A 20394-nucleotide genomic window follows, 5' to 3' on the forward strand; every position below is an offset into this window, starting at 1 on the left:
GCTCAGGGAGGCTGAGGAAGGCTCAGGAAAGCTCCTCCAGCAGCCAAAGGGAGCAGATAAAATCTCCTCCATCGTGGCACTGGGTTCCTGTCCCGACTCTGCCACCCTCCCTCACCCCTCAGCTCTGCTGAGCCCCAGGACTTTCCCCAGGCTCAGCCTTGCCTCGGGAGGTGCTGTGGTGCAGAATGTTGGGTTTTTTTACCCTCAAACTCCTCATCTAAAAGTGCCATGTCCCCCTGGCTGCTCAATCCCGAGATTCTCCCCCCTTGCAGCTGCATCCCCCGTTCCCATCCCCTGCCCTGCTCTCACCTCGGGAGGACTGGGGATGCTCAGCTGAGCACAAATCCCTTTTCCCAGCCCTTTTCCCACCCTCAGCACAGATTTAGGCACCACCAAGCACATTCTGAATCCATGAGGATCCCAAATCCTGTGGCTCCATCCTCACATTTCCACCAGCAAATAATTTTTTTTTTTTTTTTTTTAATATTTTTATTTATTTCCCCTATTTATTTCAGCCTAAGGAGCTGCTGAAAGCTGGGAACATTCCACAGCAGCAGCGGTGATCACAAAGCCAGGGAGGCAGAACCAGCTGGGAATTGTTGATTCCACACCCCCAGGGCTCTGCAGCAGCACGGGCTGGCTGCTCAGAGGAGCTGCACTCAGGATTTCCAGAGCTCCTCCAGCATCTCCTGGATGTTTCCTTCTGAGAGGAATGTCAGATTTGTCTTTACAAACGAGCTGTGGATCTGCTGGTAGATAAAACCAGCACTGAGAGATTAAAGAAACAATGGGATGCATTCCACTGATTGATGAATGGGAAAAAAAAAGATATTTGCCTTTACAAACAAACTGGAGGTTTGCTGATAAATGAAATTGGATATCAGAAGAAGCAATGGGGGAAAAAAACCCATGAATTCTGTAAGAATTAAAAATTGAAAAGGAGGGTTGTACATTAGAGGGGAACCTCAGGTATCAGGTGTTTGGGAATTCTGTGCCTCTCAAGTATCTCAGCCCATGGGGAAAGAGAGAGGGAAATCAGGATAAAAGGAGGCTGCAGCCTCCAAAAATTTGAGGGATCCCAGGGCAATGCCCCATGGCCTCTCCCTTTATTGAAATAAAGCAAAAGGACTCCTATGTCTCCTTTTTGGACATAAACGTCTGGAGTTTGTGGATTAATTTTCCTGAAAATTTCCATACTGGCCATTCCCACACAGATCTGGTCCTTTCCAACCAGTTTCCCTTTATCCCTGGGACCTCCAGCAGCCTTTGGCAGACACGGGGAGCCCCCACAAACTCTGCACTCACAACTGCCCAACAATCCCACACAATTCATTTTCCACACTTTTTGCTGCTCGACGGGAGCAGCAGGAACCCTGTCAGAGTCGTTTTTAGAGGAATTCTGGTTTCCAGCTGGAAACTTCTGCATGGATGCACCACAAAAAGAGCTGCCTGTGGCAGAGGTGGCTCACACCGAGGAATTACTCAGGAATTGGCTGCTCAGTGCCTCTTTCCCAGCTGGTTTTCCACAGCCACAGCACACTCGAGGTGGCAGGGAAGTGGTTTGCAGGGAGGAAGGGTTGAGATGGGATTTGTGACTGCAGAAGTTCTCCCCAGGGATGCCAAATCTGAACTGGTGGAGCGGGATAGAGAGAAATAGCCCAGATGGATGTGAGGGGGTGGGCAGAGGCACAGGGCTGGTTCTGCAGGAGTCAACAGAGCTCAAAGCTGGGCACGGCTCACCCTGGCTGTGCACCACCAGAGTCAGGGGCATCAGGCCCAAATAGCCCCATTCATGCCCAAAACTCACCCCAAGAATTAAAACTGGTGGTGGGACCTCGACCCCCCACTCAGAACCTTCTCTGTGGGAGCAGGGCAGCTCCTTTGCTGCCAGCCCGGTGGGCACAGTCCCCATGAGCTGATTCCTCTCTATGTGATTGTGTTGGGTTGATGTGACCAGAAATGTGAATTCTGTCCCCATCTGCTGCAGCCGGGTGGGACAGTCACCCTGATCTCCTAGCACATATTCTCTGCTAATGGGCCATCTTTAAACCAGCTGGGGCAATCATCTTTACCTTTCCCATGACCCACCCTTCATCCAGGAGGTATCACCTGTTAATGGGCCATTGTTACAAACTGGGTGTGGCAGCGATTCTTATCTCTGTGGGAGATATCTCCTGTTAATGGGCCATTGTTACAAACTGGGTGTGGCAGCGATTCTTATCCCTGTGGGAGATATCTCCTGTTAATGGGCCATTGTTACAAACTGGGTGTGGCAGTGATCTTTATCTCCTGGCACACATTATCTGCTAATGGGCCATCTTTAAACCAGCTGGGACAATCATCTTTATCTTCCCACAGCCCATCCTCCCTCCAGGAGATATCTCCTGTTCATGGCCAGTGAGTCCCAGTGCATGACTGATAAAATTCCATCATCCCACTGGGAGATGCTCCAGCCACGGCAGGAGCCAAGCCTTTCCTACCCAGATAAAAACTGAGATTTGGAACACCAGAGCACCTTTCCCACTGGATTCCAGAGGAAAGCCAGACCTTTCCACATCATCCCTGCACCTTCAGAGGAAACTGCACCTTCTCCAGGAGCACTGCTCCAGCTGAACCACATCTGCCACTGCAGGAGGATGCAGCCACCATTGAATGGGACTGCTGCCACCACCCTGACTGACTGACGGGTGTCAGCTTGGATTCTGACTCTGGCAGGGTTTGGGGATCGTTCTTTGTAATCCTGTATTTCTATTTTAATTTTCCTAGTAAAGAACTGTTATTCCTAATTCCCATCTCTTTGCCTGAGAGCCCCTTAACTTCCAAATTATAATAACTTGGAGGGAGGGGGTTTACATTCTCCATTTCAAAGAGAATCTTCTGCCTTTATTGGCAGACACCTGTCCTCCAAACCAGGACAATGATGATCTTCCCTCCCTGAAGGCCAGCTCTGACCTCTCCCCACTCCCTGTTCTCATAGCCACTGTGAAAATCCTTTTTTTTCACCCTCCAGCAGCTGCTTTTCCCCTCCAGCGCAGCCTCACCCTCAGCAGGGCGTGCCCAGCAGCCCAAATCTCCAGAGCAGGACCCTCTGCAGCCCGGGGCCGCTTTTCCCTGGAAAAGCTCAGTTAACCAAGAATTCCCAAATCCCTGTCTGCGGGGCAGATCCCGTGGGGCAGACAAGCGATGCGATAATCAGCAGCCAGGCGTCTGCCCAGCCCCAAAGCTCTGCTTATCTGGCATTTTCCAGCCCCAGCAGCGCCCCTGGCAGCGGCCCAAGGAGCGAGGAGAGGAAAAGCAGCTGGGCCAGATTGCTGAACCCTCCAGGGCTGAATCTACCTCTCCTGGAGCTGCTGGGGTTTCCCCAAATCTCAGCGATTTCCAGTTCCCAAAGGCGCTCGGTGGGAGCCTCCTCTACACCCGTGACTTGATTTTATTTATTTATTTTTTAAAATATTTGATCCACACAAGTTCCGTCCCAGAAACCAGCAACTCTCAAATCGTTTCTTTTTCTGCTCTCGGCCGGGTAGCAGGCAGAGGGAGAATTTAAGGTCCAGCCGTTTAAGGAAAAGCTCCGCGATCCTCTGGAGGAGCCGGAGATTTCCAGGAAAGCCCCGCAAGGAGGGTGCGGGGGTGACAACGACCCGGCGATGCTTCAGCTCCCCCAGAACCCCCCAAAAATCCCCCGCTGCTCCGCCCGGGGTTGGTGCCTCTAGAGGGAGCTGAGTCCTGCGCGGCTCCGCGCCCGCGACTATCTATGGTCAGCGGGGTTGGGTTTCTATTTGATTTTTTTTTTTCTTTCCTTCTTCTTTTCCCTCCTCCTGCGCGGCCCCGCGCGTTTCCTTTGCGCAGAAGGGAGCGGCCGGAGGGATGGAGCGGATCCCGGCAGGGATGCGATAGCTGCGACCCGCTGCTCCCCGCCGGGACGCGGTGAGTGGATGGGTACCCCCGTTTCCCCCTCCCCAAACTCCTCTGGGACGGGTTATCCCCGTTCTCCGGGCAGGATGAGGGGCGGGTGACAGCGACAAAGATTCTCAAAGTGCAGGAAATCGCCGTTGTCAAGATTTGGGTCCTGCTCCGGGCGGGTCGCTGCGCCAAAAAAGGGAATTAGCTGCCCTAAAAAGGGGATTTCCCCTCGTTTAACTGAGCTTTCTCCGGTCGCGTTTTCACGCGGTGACAGCCGCCCGCGGCATCAGGCAGGGCCTGAGGGGACACCGGGCAGAGCTGTCCCCAATGAACAGCGGGGGACACCCGGGCTGTGACCTGGGCACGGGTGGCTCTGCTGGCCCCGCCGGGGGCGACCGCGGCTGGAGGGATGCTGGGGGTCGTTTGCCCATCCTGGGGCCGTGCGACCCCCAAAGTGGGGAAACCCCAAAGTAGGGAAACCCCAAACTGAGCAAAGTCCCCATTTTGCTACCCTGGGTAGGGGGAGGGGAGCGGCTCTGGCTCTGATCTGGCTGGGCAGGGATGGGATCAGGAATCCTGTGGGATCTCTGTCCCAGGCAGGGATGGGATCAGGAATCCTGTGGGATCTCTGTCCCAGGAGGGATGGGATCAGTTCTGCAGGATTTCTGTCCCTGGCAGGGATGGGATCAGGAATCCTGTGGGATCTCTGTCCCTGGCAGGGATGGGATCAGGAATCCTGTGGGATCTCTGTCCCAGGCAGGGATGGGATCAGGAATCCTGCAGGATGTCTGTTCCAGGAGGGATGGGATCAGGAGTTCTGCAGGATTTCTGTCCCTGGCAGGGATGGGATCAGGAATCCTGTGGGATCTCTGTCCCAGGAGGGATGGGATCAGGAGTTCTGCAGGATCTCTGTCCCAGCTGGGATTGCTGCCCTGCACAGCCTGATGGAGTCACTGCCACACACCAGAGCTGCCAAAATCTCATCCCAGGGGATGCTCCATCGATTTCCTGGCATTCACAGCACATTCACTCCAGAGCCTGTGGCTGGGCTTGGATATGGGGATTGCAGCTGCTCTTGTGGATCCTCATGGATCTGCTTCCCTTCCCACCATCTTCCCTGAACCAGGGCTCAGGAACTTTGCTCTGGAGAAAAGCTGGGAGAAGTGATGAGTGGTGAGTGTGACAAAAGACACAGGAAATGTGCCTGAGACCTCTAGGAGGAGATGGAAAGAGGGGGAAATGAGGAGTTGTGGCCTTTGTTTGTTTGGGGAGGGCTGGGGGGTCCCAGGAAGGTTCATTCTTGGCATGGCAGGTGCTGCTGATAAAGGTAAGAGCCCTGTTCCACCTTGGAGGTGCAGCTAAATTCTGGAAAGTTCTGGCTGCTGCTTTTAACACTTTGCAGCCTCCCACAAACCATTGTAGGGTGAATCAGACCCTGCAGCTTCCCTGACACCCTTCTTTGAGCCTTGACTCAAATCTTGGAGGGTTTTCATTTCCTGCAGCCCTGGGCTGTCTCTGGGTGTCATCTCCTCCTTCACACCTTGCCCTGTTCTCCAGCACCCTGTTCCCATAACAAAGGGAGAACAGGGAAGGTGGGAAGCAGGAGGAGCACAGACAGCAGCTCTGGAACCTGGGCAGGATGATCTGAGGCACTCTGACCCCTGCAGAGACAGGCAGTGAACTCTTTTGGGGCATTTGGGGACAGCAGTGACAGGGCTGCAGCGTCCTGTGTCACAGGAACACATCCTGTGTGTGCCAGGGCCCAGAAGGAAACTGAAAACAAAAGTTCATGCAGTGCTTAAAACGAAATGCAAGCTGAAAATCATGAGTCATCTGCCTCTGATGAGTGTCCTCACTCTGACAGCCCTCCCTCATTCCAGGAAGGAAAAGTCCCTGTCACCCATGGGCAGCCCTGGGTCGCTGTGGGACACAGCCCTGCTGCCCCACAGGCCCAGCTGGGAAAGCTCCAGAGGCTCCTGGAGCTCTTTGCTGGGTGCACTCACACCCTCCCAGCACCCTGTGCCACTGTGGGGTGCAGAGGAAACTCCCACTGGTGCCAGTTCCCACAGCTCCAGGGAGCTGCTCCCAGTGCAGGTGGGCTCAGCATGGGCTGGGATGGCACAGGAGGCTCCTCAGAGGAGGAGGGGATGGACACCATCCCAGGGGATGGAATCCACAGGATCTGCACATCCCAGGGGATGGAATCCACAGGATCTGCACATCCCAGGGGATGGAATCTGGGGGATGGACACCATACCAGGGGATGGAATCCACAGGATCTGCACATCCCAGGGGATGGAATCCACACAGGATCTGCACATCCCAGGGGATGGACACCATACCAGGGGATCTGCACCATTCCAGGAGATCTTCACCAGCCCTGGGGGATCTGCACATCCCAGGGGATCTGCTAATCCCAGGCATGGAATCCAAAGGATCTGCACCATCCCAGGGAATTTGAACATCCCAGGAGATGGAATCCAAAGATCTGCACCATCCCAAGGGATCTGCATATCCCAGGGGATGGACACTCCCCAGGGCTGGGAATTCTGTGATTTTGAGGGTCAGGAGAGGCAGTTCTAGAGCTGATCTGGGTTTGTGGCCAGCAGCTCTCCCCAGGGATTGACCCCTGGTCCCAGCTGATGATCCTCACTGCATTCTCAGCTCTTCCTTGGATGGGGTGTTTGAGTTTGGGGAGGAAGGGGGAAATCCTGTCCTCCCACCTTCAGAATGTGGGAAAAAGCATCATTTCCATCCTGGTCACCAGCCTCAGGCCCCTGAGTGCAGCTGTGCCAGCAGCTGATTTTCTGAGCCACTTTGCACTTCCAGGCCCCATCCCAGGGAAAACAAGCTGTACTTCCTGCCCCACATTGATTTTCCCTCCTGAACAATGTCCAGTGTGAATCCATGAGCTTGAACCACGTTGTGCACTTCACCCATAGCAGTGGGTGTTTATTTATCCCTTTATTTTTGTCCAGGATGCAACTTAATTTTCATCAGGAATTGTGTCTCATCCATGAGTTCAGGACAGCCCTCAACTCTGGCCTGTGGGACTGTGGGCTGGGAATATGCTCTGGAATGTCAGACAGCAGCAAGGAGCTGCCCTGATCCTGACAGGAACTTCACGGTCTCACTCCCAAACCTCTGGGGTGAAGGAGCTCTGATGAGCCCTGTTTAGGATACCTGTGAACTTCAGGGGAAATCTGAGCTTTGTGTTTAGTGCTCATTTAATTTTCTGATTTTTTGAGAGGGGAAATGTAAAGAATTACATTACATTACAAAGGGGAATTATTGGAAAATTGTGTCCTGGAGGAAATCAGGACTCATCTCATGGAGGTGTCATAGCTCGGTGTGGTTGCAGCCAGAGGGTCAAAGAGATGCTGGAATTTTTTTTTTCAGCCTTTTAAGAAGTTCTGTGGTCTGGGGTGAGGAAGACCTTGTGCAGTACACACTTCTCTCAGACAGGATGGGAAAGGAGGAAGGAAGTTGATCTCAGCATGTGAGATGTGGGGTCTCTTTTTGTTGTAAATATCGATAGGTGGAGTCCAGGGAAGGTGGAGTGGACCCAGTGCAGAGCATTTTGTGGGGAAAGAATGAACCAGGATGGGAGGAGCCTTCTGTGGCAGAGATAAAAACAGCTTTACTGAGCAGTGGGCTCTGCCAAAGGGGATTCCTGGGGCTGAGGGACCACAGGGCTCCTTCATCATCTCCATCACCCTTCCAGGTGAAGCTGCCACTCCCAAACCTCTGCAATGGCCTCAGGGAATGAGGGGGACCCTCCACGGCTGGAGGAACGCCGGGGGAGCCACAGGCGCAGGCTCAGCTCAGGTAAAAATTTTGGGGTGCTCAGGGGAGGGAGGAGCTTCAAATCTTGATTTTTTTATCCATTGCCCTGCTGTGTTGGTTTGGCAAGATGGGATTTCCTGCCTCCAGGGCTTTTTGCAGGGCTGGGATAGAAAATCAGCTGGGTAATGAATTGAACTGGGAGGTGCTCAGTGCTTCTGGGGCTTCCAGGGCTTGGAGAATCCTGGTCTGGTGGGAGGTGGAACTGGGTGAGATTTAAGGTTCTTTTCCATCCAAATTAATCAAGGATTGTGTCAGGGTGGGCAGCAAGGTGGGGTTGGGAGGCACGGGGAGAACAAAGTGCTGGGAGCTGTCTGGTGTCCTGTATTTCCTTCCTGAGCAGGAGAAAGCAGGAGATGTTTGGGGTTTAAATCATAGAAAGCAGATCTCAGGCAGTCTGGTGGCCTAGGGGTGACCTCAGGTCCTGGCAGGGCAGGGTCACTCTGTCCCCGTGTGAGCCCAGCCCAGCCCAGCCCTGCTGAATGGGTGAAACTGGGAACGGGGCCACAGGAACTGGGAAAAACCCTCAGCTCCCAGTTCACCCCAGCAGGATGAAATGTGACTCCTGGTGCTGCTGGAGGGTAAATCAGCTGAGTCAGCTCTGTCAAGGTGGGGATTGGGGAGGGGGAGCCTAGCCCAGCCCAGGGCTCTGCCCTCAAAATGGGATTTCTGCTCTGCTCCTGCCTGGGCTCCTCTCCCTCTCTCCCTGTGGTGGCACTGGAAGGAAAATATTCCATCCTTGCCATGCCAGAGTCCAGGAGGTACAGAAATCCAGCAACAGCTGTTTGCTCATTTCCTGTTGAGGCCAGTGAGATGCTGATGTGAAAAGCAGTAAGAAATCAGCTCTGAGCACGCTGAGTCACAGTCCCAGTTCCTGCTTTCTTGGCAGCAGCCCCAGCATCCCTCTGCTTCCCAAAACTCAGGGAGAGGTGGGAGGAATTCCACCTCTGGAATTTGGAAGTGGCAGAGCCTCATGGGCCCCAGTGGGAGCAGGGATGTGCAGCTTCCACTGTGGGATTGAGGGGTGGAAAGAGGCTTTGTGGCAGGGATTGAGGCTGGATTTCACCTGGGGCTCTGCTTGTTTGCTTCTGGATGCAGCAGAGATTTCCCTCCTGCCCAGGGATTTGCTTGGGCTGTGATCCCTCAGCTTGGGCATGGCCAAGGTGCTGCTGCTTGTGCCAAGGCTGGGGGCAGAAATCTCCTCTCACTTCCCTTTCTGCTTCCAGGCTGGGATCTCCCTCTGTGCAGGGAGTTGATCTGTCTCCTGGGCTCCAAGGGATGGGGTTTCACAGGTTTCACCAGGTCCTGTCACTGCCTGGAGTAGTTGCTTGGGGCTGATGGAGATTTTTTAGCCAGAGCTGCCAGTTTTTCCCACAGCCCAGCTGCTCCTGGGAGATGGGAGCAGTGAGAAATGCAGGATATCACACAGAAATGCAAGTGTTGAGTGCTTAGGGCTCTCTGGGTCCAGGCAGTGCTGCCTGTGCTGTGGGTCCCAGTGCTGAGGGAGCTGGGGATGGAGGGAGCAGATACAGAGCAGACATGGAGTGAACACGGAGCAGACACAAAGCAGATACAGAATAAATGTGGAGCAGACACAGACATAGAACAGACATGGAGCACACAGAGCTGACACTGAGCAGACATGGAACAGACACAGATAGACATGGAGCAAACGTGCAGCAAATGTGGAGCAGACATGGGGCAGACAGGGAGCACATAGAGCAGATACAGAGCAGACATGGAGTGAACATAGAGCAGATACAGAGCAGACGTGGAGTGAACATAGAGCAGATACAGAGCAGACATGGAGTGAACATAGAGCAGATACAGAGCAGACATGGAGTGAACATAGAGCAGATACAGAGCAGACGTGGAGCAGACACAAAGCAGATACAGAGTAGACGTGGAGCAGACACAAACACGGAGCACACAGAGCTGACACAGAGTAGATGTGGAGCAGACACTGAGCAGACATGGAACAGATACAGATAGACATGGAGCAAATGTGGAGCAAATGTGGAGCAGACAATGGGGCACACACGGAGCAGACATGGAGCAGACATGGAGCAGACAGGGAGTTAATGTGGAACAGACACAGAGCAAACATGGGACAGCCATGGGGCAGACACAACAGCCATGGGGCAGCCACGGGACAGACGTGGAGTAGACATGGAGCAGAGATGGAGCAGACATGGAATAGCCACAGGCCAGAGATGGGGCAGACACAAAAAAGACACGAGTCAGGCAAGAGGCAAACATGGGGCAGAAACAGAGCAGACGTGGGGCAGCCACAGGGCAGGCATGGAGGAGATGTGGAGCAGACACTGAGCAGAACAAGGAGCAAACATGGAGCAGGCACAGAGCAGAACATGGAGCAGGCACAGAGCAGAACAGGGAGCAAACATGGAGCAGACACTGAGCAGAACATGGACAGACAAGGAGCAGGCACAGAGGAGATGTGGAACAGATGTGGAGCAAACATGGAGCAGACACAGAGTAGCCACAGAGCAGATGTGGAACAGGCATGGAGGAGATGTGGAGCAGACATGGAGCAGACATGGAGCAGTTCCTCCCTTCCAGAGATCCCCAAGCAGCTCCAAACCTCCCCTGGGCACTGGGAATCCACCAGGCAACCCCTGATCCAGATCCCTTGAGTGGGAGAGATCCCAGCACAATCCCAGTGGGTGCTGGGGGTAGCACCTGTGGGAAAGGGGGGTGGTGTCCTCCTGTCCAGGTGTTACTAAAAATAGCTCCTGGGGTAACCAAGCCCAGGGATTATTTTTGTGCAGAGATTTCCTCTTCTGTCTGGCCGAGTGTTTGCACTCCTCTCCCTGAAACTCTGACTCAGTTGGTTTCGTTTTCTGGCTCTCCCTGGAGCGTCACTGATTCCCAGTTCCCAGAAGGGGAAGGATTTGTTTGTCACCAAACAAACCCGTGTTTGAAAACAAAAAAACAACTCCTGGAAAAAGTGACAGGAGCTGTCCTTTCCCTTCAGCTCTGCTGGTGTGACCTGAGCACGGGACAGGGAGGTGGGACTAGCCAGAAAAACTGTGAGGAGGATTTGGTGGGATTAGGGGATTTTGGGGATGGGGTTTGTGGGGCAGCACTGCCAGCACAGCTGTGCCCTTGTTTCCTAGCCCTGGGCAGGAAGATCTCAGGTTGAAAATGCAGATTCTAGATTGATGGAGTGGTGGGACAGGGTTGGGCTGCTGTGGAGCTGCTGCTGGAGGTGCTGTCCCCAAGGATGGGGAGATCCCCCAAACCCACAGTCCTGCAGGATCCCCCACTCTGCATCCTCCTGTACCTGGAGGTGTCTGGGTGCTCTGTGAAAGCTGAGCTCTGATCCTGCCCCACCACTCCTGTCCCAAACAAAGAGCAGTGTCCCTGTGGGGCCACTCAGTGGGGCTGTGGGAGCCACTGTCCAGCTGGAACCAGAATCCAGAGGAATTCCTGAAGAGCCAAGCATGATTTGAAACACAATGAATTCTCTGAGGACTCCCTCCTGTCGGGTATTTTTTGGAATCGCTGCTGGGGGCTGGCGTTAACACAAACAGCATAAACTGGGGGTGGCAGTGAGGGCATGGCCTCTGCCAGGTGAGAGGGTGGAGGGAGGGGAGGCTGTGCCCTGAGTGCTGTCCCTGTGCCTCAGCAGAGGGCCAGGTGGCCGAGGAGGCTGAGGAGGTGTTCAGGAGCTACGCCTTCCACCGCTACCAGCAGGAGCGCCAGGAGCGAGGGGCAGAGCTGCCGCCCGACCCCGAGATGGAGCAAATCCAGCAGGACCTGGACAGGTGAATCCTCACTCCCACCTCTCACCCTGAGCCAGGCTGTGCTCCTGAGACAGGCCTGAAACTCCAGAGCTGGGCCTGACTCTCCTGTCCTGGTTTGAAGGACAGGTGTTTGCCAATAAAGGCAGAAGATTCTCTTTGAAATGGAGAATGTAAACCTCCTCCCTCCATATTATTATAATTTTGAAATTAAAGGGCTCTCAGGCACAGATATGGGAATTAGGAATAACAGTTCTTTACTAGGAAAATTAAAATGGAAATGCAGTATTACAAAGAACAATCCCAAAACACTGCCAGAGTCAGAATCCAAGCTGACACCCGTCAGTCAGTCAGGGTGGTGGCAGCAGTCCCATTCAATGGTGGCTGCATCCTCCAGCAGGGGCAGATGTGGTTCAGCTGGAGCAGTGCTCCTGGAGAAGGTGCAATTTCCTCTGAAGGTGCAGGGATGATGTGGAAAGGTCTGGCTTTCCTCTGGAATCCAGTGGGAAAGGTGCTCTGGTGTTCCAAATCTCAGTTTTTATCTGGGTAGGAAAGGCTTGGCTCCTCCCCTGGCTGGAGCATCTCCCAGTGGGATGATGGAATTTTATCAGTCATGCACTGGGACTCACTGGCCATGAACAGGAGATATCTCCTGGAGGGAGGATGGGCTGTGGAAAGATAAAGATGATTGCCCCAGCTGGTTTAAAGATGGCCCATTAGCAGATAGTATGTGCCAGGAGATAAAGATCACTGCCACACCCAGTTTGTAACAATGGCCCATTAACAGGAGATATCTCCCACAGAGATAAGAATCGCTGCCACACCCAGTTTGTAACAATGGCCCATTAACAGGTGATACCTCCTGGATGAAGGGTGGGTCATGGGGAAGGTAAAGATGATTGTCCCAGCTGGTTTAAAGATGGCCCATTAGCAGAGAATATGTGCCAGGAGATCAGGGTCACTGTCCCACCCGGCTGGAACAGATGGGGACAGAATCCACATTTCTGGCCACTTCAACCCAATACACACTCTCCTGAGCCTGGCCTGACTCTCCTGAGCCGGGCCTGACTCCCCTGTCACCCTGCAGCACTGGCAGCCAGGTGGGGCAGCGCTTGGCCATCATTGGTGATGACATCTACCGGCGCTACGACGCCGAGTTCCGCACCATGCTGGAGACCCTGCAGCCCACCCGCGACAACGCCTACGAGAGCTTCACCAAAATCGCCTCCAGGTACAGCCTCAGCATGGCCTGGGGCCGTTCCCTGCAGGAGAAGGGGAAGGGAGGTCGGGTTAAACCTGTCACTGTGTCCCTGTCTCTGGGCTCCTGTCTGTGGGCTCCTGTCACTCCTCCAAACACCTCTGGTGGTGACAGTCCTGTCCCTGTTCCCTCTGCTTGGTGTTTGTGTCCAATTCCTTCTTTTCTCCAGTGTTTGTGTCTAACTCCTTCCTTTCTGTCCTTTTCCTGCTCCCCTGTCCGGGAAGCCGCGCTGGCTGAGGCGGCAACGCACGCAGGTAAATTAAATTAAATTAAATCAAATTAACTCCTGTCACTGTCCCTGCCACTGTCCTGCTCAGGTAAATTAAATGTGGGGCTGTTTCCTCAATCCTGATCATATTGCTTAAGATCCCCTGGGTTGGACAACTATTGCAGTGACTAGACTTTCCTAAATATCCAAACTAAATGTTTTGTGGTAGAACTTGGGGCTCTTTCCTCTTGTCCTGATCATATTGCTCAAGGTCCCCTGGGCTGGACAGCCCTTCCAGTGAAAAGATTCTCCATAATATCCAAACTGAATGTTTCCTGATAGAACTGGGGGCTATATTCTCAATCCTGATCATATTGCTCAAGGTCCCCTGGGCTGGACAGCCCTTCCAGTGAAAAGATTTTTCCCAACTATCCAAACTAATTATTTTGTGATAGAGCTTGGGGCCATTTCCTCTTGTCCTGACCACACTTCTTGAGGTTCCCTGAGCTGGACAACCCTTCCATTAAAAAGATTCTCTATAATATCCAAACTAAATGTTTTGTGGTAGAACTTGGGGCTCTTTCCTCTTGTCCTGATCATATTGCTCAAGATCCTGTGGGCTGGACAGCCCTTCCAGTGAAAAGATTTTCCCAAATATCCAAACTAATTATTTTGTGATAGGCTGTTTCTTCAGTGCTGATCATATCACTCGAGATCCCCCAGCCTGGGCAGCTGCACCAGGGCTGGACAACCCTTCCAGATGAAAAAAAAAAAATCCAATAATACCCAACCTAAGCTTTTCCTGATACAATTTGGGACCATTTCCTCAATCTCAACCCCGCTGCTGGATCCCCCGGGGTCGGGAGCTCCGGGCAGGGATTGAGGGGTTGTCTGGGCTTTGTTGCAGCCTGTTCGAGAGTGGCATCAACTGGGGCCGGGTGATTGCCCTGCTGGCCTTTGGCTACCGGCTGGCCATGCACGTGTGGCAGCGCGGGGTGAGCGGGTTCCTGCGGCGCGTGGCGCGCTGCCTGGCGCGGTTCATGCTGCAGAACCGCATCGCGCGCTGGATCGCCCAGCAGGGAGGATGGGTGAGCCTGGCGCTGGGGCTGGGGCTGGGTTGGGGTCAAGGGGGCTGGTTTGGGGCTGGGGGCAGGTTTGGGATCAGGGTTTGGGGAGCAGAAGAGCAGGTTTGGGGAGCAGAGGGGCTGGGTTGGGGCTGGGGGGCAGGTTTGGGCTGAGAGCTGGTTTGGGGTCAGGGTTTGGGGAGCAGAAGGGCAGGTTTGGGGCTGGGGGGCAGGTTTGGGGAGCAGAGGGGCTGATTTGGGGCTGGGGGCTGATTTGGGGCTGAGGGCAGGTTTGGGCTGAGAGCTGGTTTGGGGTCAGGGTTTGGGGAGCAGAAGGGCAGGTTTGGGGTCAAGGGGGCAGGTTTGGGGGAAGAGGGGCTGGGTTGGGGCTGGGGGCTGGTTTGGGGAGCAGAGGGGAAGGTTTGGGGCTGGGGGCAGGTTTGGGGCCGGGGGCTGTTTTGGGGCGGGAGGCAGGTTTGGGGCTGAGGGCAGGTTTGGGGGAAGAAGGGCTGGGTTGGGGCTGGAGGCAGGTTTGGGGAGCAGAGGGGCTGGTTTGGGGCTGGGGGCACAGTTTGAGGTCAAGGGGGCAGGTGTGGAGTTGGGGGCAGAGTTTGGGGTCAGGGGCAGATTTGGGGCTGGGGGCAGGTTTGGGGTCAGTGTTTGGGGCTCAGTTTTGGGGATCGCGGTTTGGGGTTGGAGTTCGGGGTCGCGGTTTGGGGTCGCGGGCGCTGCCAGCACTGACCCCGCCGTGTCCCCTCCCCAGGCGGCCGCGCTGCGCCGCTACAACGAGATTTACATCAAATACCTGCTGGTGGCGGCCGCGCTGCTGCTCGGACACCTGGTGGTGCGGCGCTTCTTCACCTCCTGAGCGGGCGGGGACACCGAGCCCCCCGCCCGGCCCGCAGCCCCCCGGATCCCCGCCCGGCCCCGCAGCCCCCCGGACCCCCCGCCCGGCCCGCAGCCCCCCGGCCCGACCCCGCAGCCCCCCGGACCCCCACCCCGAGCTGCCGTGGGGCTGGGACCCTCCTGCTGTAGAGTCCGGGGTCTCTGCACCCCCGGGGGAGGAATGGGGAGAGGGGGGGCTCTGCTTGTGGTGCCTCAAAAAGCTGCTGAGAAAGGGCAGCTCTGGGAGGGGACATCCCTGGGATGGGGCATTTTGGGGATGGGGGCATCCCTGGGATGGGGCATTTTGGGGATGGGGGCATCCCTGGGATGGGGCATTTTGGGGATGGGGACATCCCTGGGATGGGGCATTTTGGGGATGGGGGCATCCCTGGGATGGGTCATTTTTTGGGATGGGGCATCCCTGGCATGGGTCATTTTGGGGATGGGGCATCCCTGGGATGGGACATTTTGGGGATGGGGACATCCCTGGGATGGGATGTTTTTGGGACGAGACATTTTTGAGATGAGGCATCTCTGGGATGGGATGTTTTTGGGATCAGGCATCTTTGTGATGGGATATGTCTGGGATGGGACATCTTTGGAATAAGGACATCTCTGTGATGGTGCATTTTTGGGATGAGGCATCTCTGGGATGGGATGTTTTTGGGATGGGACATCTTTGGAATGAGGACATCTCTGTGATGGTGCATTTTTGGGATGGTGCATTTTTGGGATGGTGCATCTCTGGCTCCTCTGGAGGAGCAGAGGGCTGTGACATTGCCCCAGTGGCACTGTGACAATGCCAGTGCAGGGTCCTGAGCCCCCTCCCAGCACTGACAGCTCCATCCCCCCGTGTTTGATCCCAGCTCCCCTGGAAATCCCAGAGGAGCTGCTCCAGCTCCCCCTGTCCCAAACCCTGCAGCCTTTCCCAGCCTTTCCATGGACATCCCAAAAAAGAACCCATGAAAACCCTCCTGGCCCATCTGGAAACCACCAGCATTAAAATCAGTGGCCCTGCCCACCAGTTGGGCTCCCTGCCCTTACTGGGAAGCACTGGAGCTGCAGGGAACCAGTCCCTGCTTGTCCTGGCTCTGTTTCTGACTGATGCTTGACAGATTTTGGGGTGAGGAGGGGAGCAAGCTCCTCTCTCCCATCCCAAACCTTCCTTTGATTTTTTTTTTTTTTTTTTTTTTTTTTTTTTTTTTTTTTTTTTTTTTGCCAAGCAGGGAATTCAGGGAATTATTCCCAAGCTGCAGGTGAAGGTTTCCTTCCTCTTCTCCCCTTGCAGCTGCCCAGGCTTAGCAGGACCAGCCTGAATTTTTGAACAATCACATCTCTCCTGTGCTGTGCCTCTTTTTAAACAGAATAATGAACTTTTCAGCCTGTTCCCATATCTGAGCTTGGCATTTTTTGCTCCTGGCTGTTCCTGCAGGATCCCTTTTCCTTCATTGCAATGCTCTGGGCTGTGCTTAAGAGAAAAACAATAAAATATTTCCTCTATTATTCCCACTCCTGCTTGCATGTGTTTGCCCTGTGCAGGGCAGCACAGCTTGGCCATGCTCAGGTTTTGGTGGCCACAGCTCAGGTTTGGTGGCCACAGCTCAGGTTTTGTAGCCCTGCTGGCTCACCTGATCCCCCCTGGCTGCCTTTTCCCCTTTAATTTCTCCACACAAAATTCCCTTTTCTCTTCTCCCAGTTTGGGATTTCGAGTTCCAAATCTTTCCTGTGCTGTGCACCAGTTTAACCAGTATGATTTTCCTTTTTGGGTGCAAGCACCACCAGATGGAGCCTTTTGGCCACAATGGGTACGAGCCACTGGTCCTTATTTCCTTTTTTTTTTTTTTTTTCTGCTAATCAGCCCCTTGATTGACAAATTATGGGTTCTCTGCTTGTGCTGTGTGTCCAGCAGGACTTTTCAGAGTCATTGGAAAAAATAAAAATCAGCTTTAATTCACTTCTTCAGCCACACTCCTGGAGCTCCAATGGATCAGGGAGAGCTTTTGCTGCTCATTAATTCTCATTTCCCAGCTAAAGCTTCCCCTTGCAGCTGTGAGGCCATAAAGGATTTTTTTCCAGATTTATGGGAAAGGATTGAAGTCCAGGATAGAGGGGAGAACTCTTCAATAGGTGCTGCACAAAGGAAAAATTCCATTTTATCCGTTTTTCTCAGGGGATTTGCAGAGGGAGGAATCTCAGGATGTCAGTGCCTCTCCTCCCTCTGCTCTCAGCTCTTCCTGGGTGGAAAAAAAGCTCAAATTGGGACTGAACTGGGACTGTGCCCCAGCCCTGCATGGCCACAGCCCCACAGCAGGGAGGGAAAAAGGGCCTGGGGGGATTTCCTGGGAGCCAGGGAATTCCTGGAGGGCTGGCAGGAGGAATTCACCCAGGAGGATTCATCCAGAAAGAATTCACCCAGGATGAATTGATCCAGGAGGAATTCACCCTGCAGCAAATTCACCCTGGAGGATTTTTCCAGGAGGGATTTTTCCAGGAGGGATTTTTCCAGGAGGAATTCACCTAGGAGTAAATTCACCCTGGAGGATTGATCCAGGAGGGATTGATCCAGGAGGAATTCATCCAGGATGAATTCACCCAGGAGGAATTGATCCAGGAGGGATTTTTCCAGAAAGAATTCACCCAGGATGAATTGATCCAGGAGGAATTCACCCTGCAGCAAATTCACCTTGGAGGATTCATCCAGGAGGGATTTTTCCAGGAGGAATTGATCCATGATGAATTGATCCAGGAGGAATTCACCCTGGAGGATTCATTCAGGAGGATTGATCTGGATTTTTCCAGGAGGAATTCATCCAGAATGAATTCACCCTAGAGGATTTATCCAGGATTGATCCAGAAAGAATTCATCCAGGAGGAATTGATCCAGGATTAATTGATCCAGGAGTGATTTTTCCAGGAGGAATTAATCCAGGGGTGAATTCACCTGGAAGATCTATCCAGGAGGATTTATCCAGAAAGAATTCACCCAGGAGGAATTTTTCCAGGAGGAATTGATCCAGGATTAATTGATCCAGGAGTGATTTTTCCAGGAGGAATTCATCCAGGGGTGAATTCACCTGGAGGATTTATCCAGGAGGATTTTTCCAGCAGGAATTCACCCAGGATGAATTGATCCAGGAGGATTTTTCCAGCAGGAATTCACCCAGGAGTTTGGGGTGGTGCATGGAAAGGGGGTGAGAGCCCCAAGGAGTTTTATTTCCTCCTCTCAGTTTATTTTTCCTCCTCTTGAGCCATTTTCACACCTTCTGAGCCTCTTTTTACCCCAACTGAGCCCGTTTGAGGATGGATTTTAATCCCACCCTCTCCCAGCTCTTCCCGCCTGGATGGAGGAGTCAGTCCCAGCTCTCTGAGGGTCAGAGCCTCAAAACCAGGTCTAAGCCAGGTCTAAACCAGGTCTAAGCCAGGTCTAAGCCAGGTTTAAACCAGGTCTAAACCAGGTCTAAGCCAGGTATAAGCCAGGTCTAATCCAGGTCTAAGCCAGGTCTAAACCAGGTCTAAGCCAGGTCTAAGCCAGGTCTAAACCAGGTCTAAACCAGGTCTAAGCCAGGTCTAAGCCAGGTCTAAGCCAGCCCAGGTGCCCCAGGGCTGCTGGCAGCTCTGAGCCCTCGCTGTCACTGTCACCTCTGCTCCTTTTCCTGGTGTCCCCTTCCCAGTGCTGCAGGACATTAAGGGACACTTTGTGGTGGCTCTGGGAGGGTGGGACAAGGACACAAACCTTGTTTTTTCCAGAGGGAAAAAAGGGGAAATGCACAGGAATGAGGTGGGGAAGGAGAGACCTGCAGATCTGTGTGGGACACGCTGAAAAAAATAATCCTAAACCAAACCAAACCCGTTTGTTTTTACAAATAATCTGTTTTTAAATAATGTAATATATATATATATATAAATCTATATCTATGTCAAAATAAAAATGGTACACAGAGTGCAAACTCATCTGCTGGCTGTGTGTGCAGGGTTTGCTTCCAGAAGCTTCCAGAAATTTTGCTCCACGAGCTGGAGCAGGGGATGGAAAAGGGGAAATTAGGGTGGAGGATTTTGGGGATGAAGGAGGGAAAATTTGGGGATGGAGAGGGGAGGATGTGGGGATGGAGAGGGGAAATTGTGGGGATGGAAGATGGGAGATTTTCAGGATGGAGAAAGGAGGATGTGGGGATGGAAAAGGAGAAATTGGCATTTGGGAAATTGGAAGTTTTGGGGATGAAGAAGGGAAAATCAGGGAAGGAAGAGGGAATATGGTGGAGATGGAGAGGGGAGGTTGCTGGGATGGAGAGGGGATGTTTTTGGGATGGACAGAAGAGGTTTTTGGGATGGAGAGGGGAGGTTTTTTGGGATGGAGAGGGGATGTTTTTGGGATGGAGAGGAGAGGCTGTGGGGCTCTGCTGTCCCAGCAGCTGCTCCCCCTGCCCAGAACTGAGGATCTTTGATGTGTCCACACCCCCTCAAGCAGGAAACAACAAGCACAGGAAATACAAAGGAAAAAAAAAAACCCATCCCAGGGCAGGAGCAGGAGGGTTCTCTGCCACAAAACACCCCAGGAAAGGCAGGAAAACCCACGAGGTCCAGGACCCAGCCTGGGCTGGTTCAGCTGGACCTGTCCCCTGGCAGCCCCCCCAGCTCTGTCCCCCTGCCCACTCTGGGGGGTTTTGGGAGCTCCCCGTGGGGCTCAGGGTCATGGTGAGACCATCCATGGACACCTCCCGCGGTCCCTGTGCCAGGAGCTGTCCTGGCTGAGAGCCCAGCTGGGATTTGGGGGCTCTGTGTGTGCCCAGGGGTGGCTCTGCTGTCCCCAGGCTGGACAGCCCAGCTGTCCCCACCCCATCCATCCCCAGGGCAGTGCCAGCAGCGCCCCAGGGGGCTCCAGGCTCGGGTTTCGGGATGCCAGGGGTGGGACAGGGACACACAGGGGGCAGGATTCCTGCAGGGAGGGCTGGGAGCAGGGAGAGCCACGGGGGCTGAGCCCTGAATGGATTCCTGGGAATGCTGAGCCCATTCTGAATCCCTGGGAATGCTGAACCCATTTTAGGCAGAATTAAACCCTGGGAATGCTGAGCCCATTCTGAATCCCTGGGAATGCTGAACCCATTTTAGGCAGAATTAAACCCTGGGAATGCTGAACCCATTCTGCATCCCTGGGAATGCTGAACCCATTCTGAATCCCTGGGAATGCTGAGCCCATTCTGAATCCCTGGGAATGCTGAGCCCATTTTAGGCAGAATTAAACCCTGGGAATGCTGAACCAATTCTGTGCAGAATTAAATTCTGGGAATGCTGCACCCATTCTGTGCAGAATGAGTCCTGGGAATGCTGAACCTGTTCTGAATCTCTGGGAATGCTGAGCCCATTTTATGCAGAATTAAACCCTGGAAATTTGGAACCTGTTCTGTGCAGAATGAGTCCTGGGAATGATGAACCTGTTCTGAATCTCTGGGAATGCTGAACCAATTCTGTGCA

General features: G+C 53.6%; 1 protein-coding gene across 2 annotated transcripts; it reads left to right on the forward strand.

The window, feature by feature from the left end:
• Positions 1–3516: 3516 nt before the first annotated feature.
• Positions 3517–14908, forward strand: BAK1 (BCL2 antagonist/killer 1; the record flags this gene model as incomplete). 2 transcript variants are annotated; one of them, XM_079327496.1, is made up of 6 exons in its annotated part: positions 3517–3927; positions 7628–7731; positions 11399–11534; positions 12598–12741; positions 13884–14064; positions 14804–14908. In XM_079327496.1, the coding sequence occupies exons 2-6, from the start codon at positions 7656–7658 to the stop codon at positions 14906–14908; spliced, it is 642 nt and encodes a 213-aa protein (XP_079183622.1). In that variant the 5' UTR covers positions 3517–3927; positions 7628–7655. The 2 variants fall into 2 exon arrangements, with proteins under 2 accessions (XP_079183622.1, XP_079183623.1); XM_079327497.1 differs by lacking the exon at positions 3517–3927 and adding an exon at positions 7200–7402.
• Between the last annotated feature and the right edge of the window lie 5486 nt (positions 14909–20394).

The sequence above is a fragment of the Erithacus rubecula genome (assembly GCF_903797595.1).
Source record: "Erithacus rubecula genome assembly, chromosome: 26".
Classification (NCBI taxonomy): Eukaryota; Metazoa; Chordata; class Aves; order Passeriformes; family Muscicapidae; genus Erithacus; species Erithacus rubecula.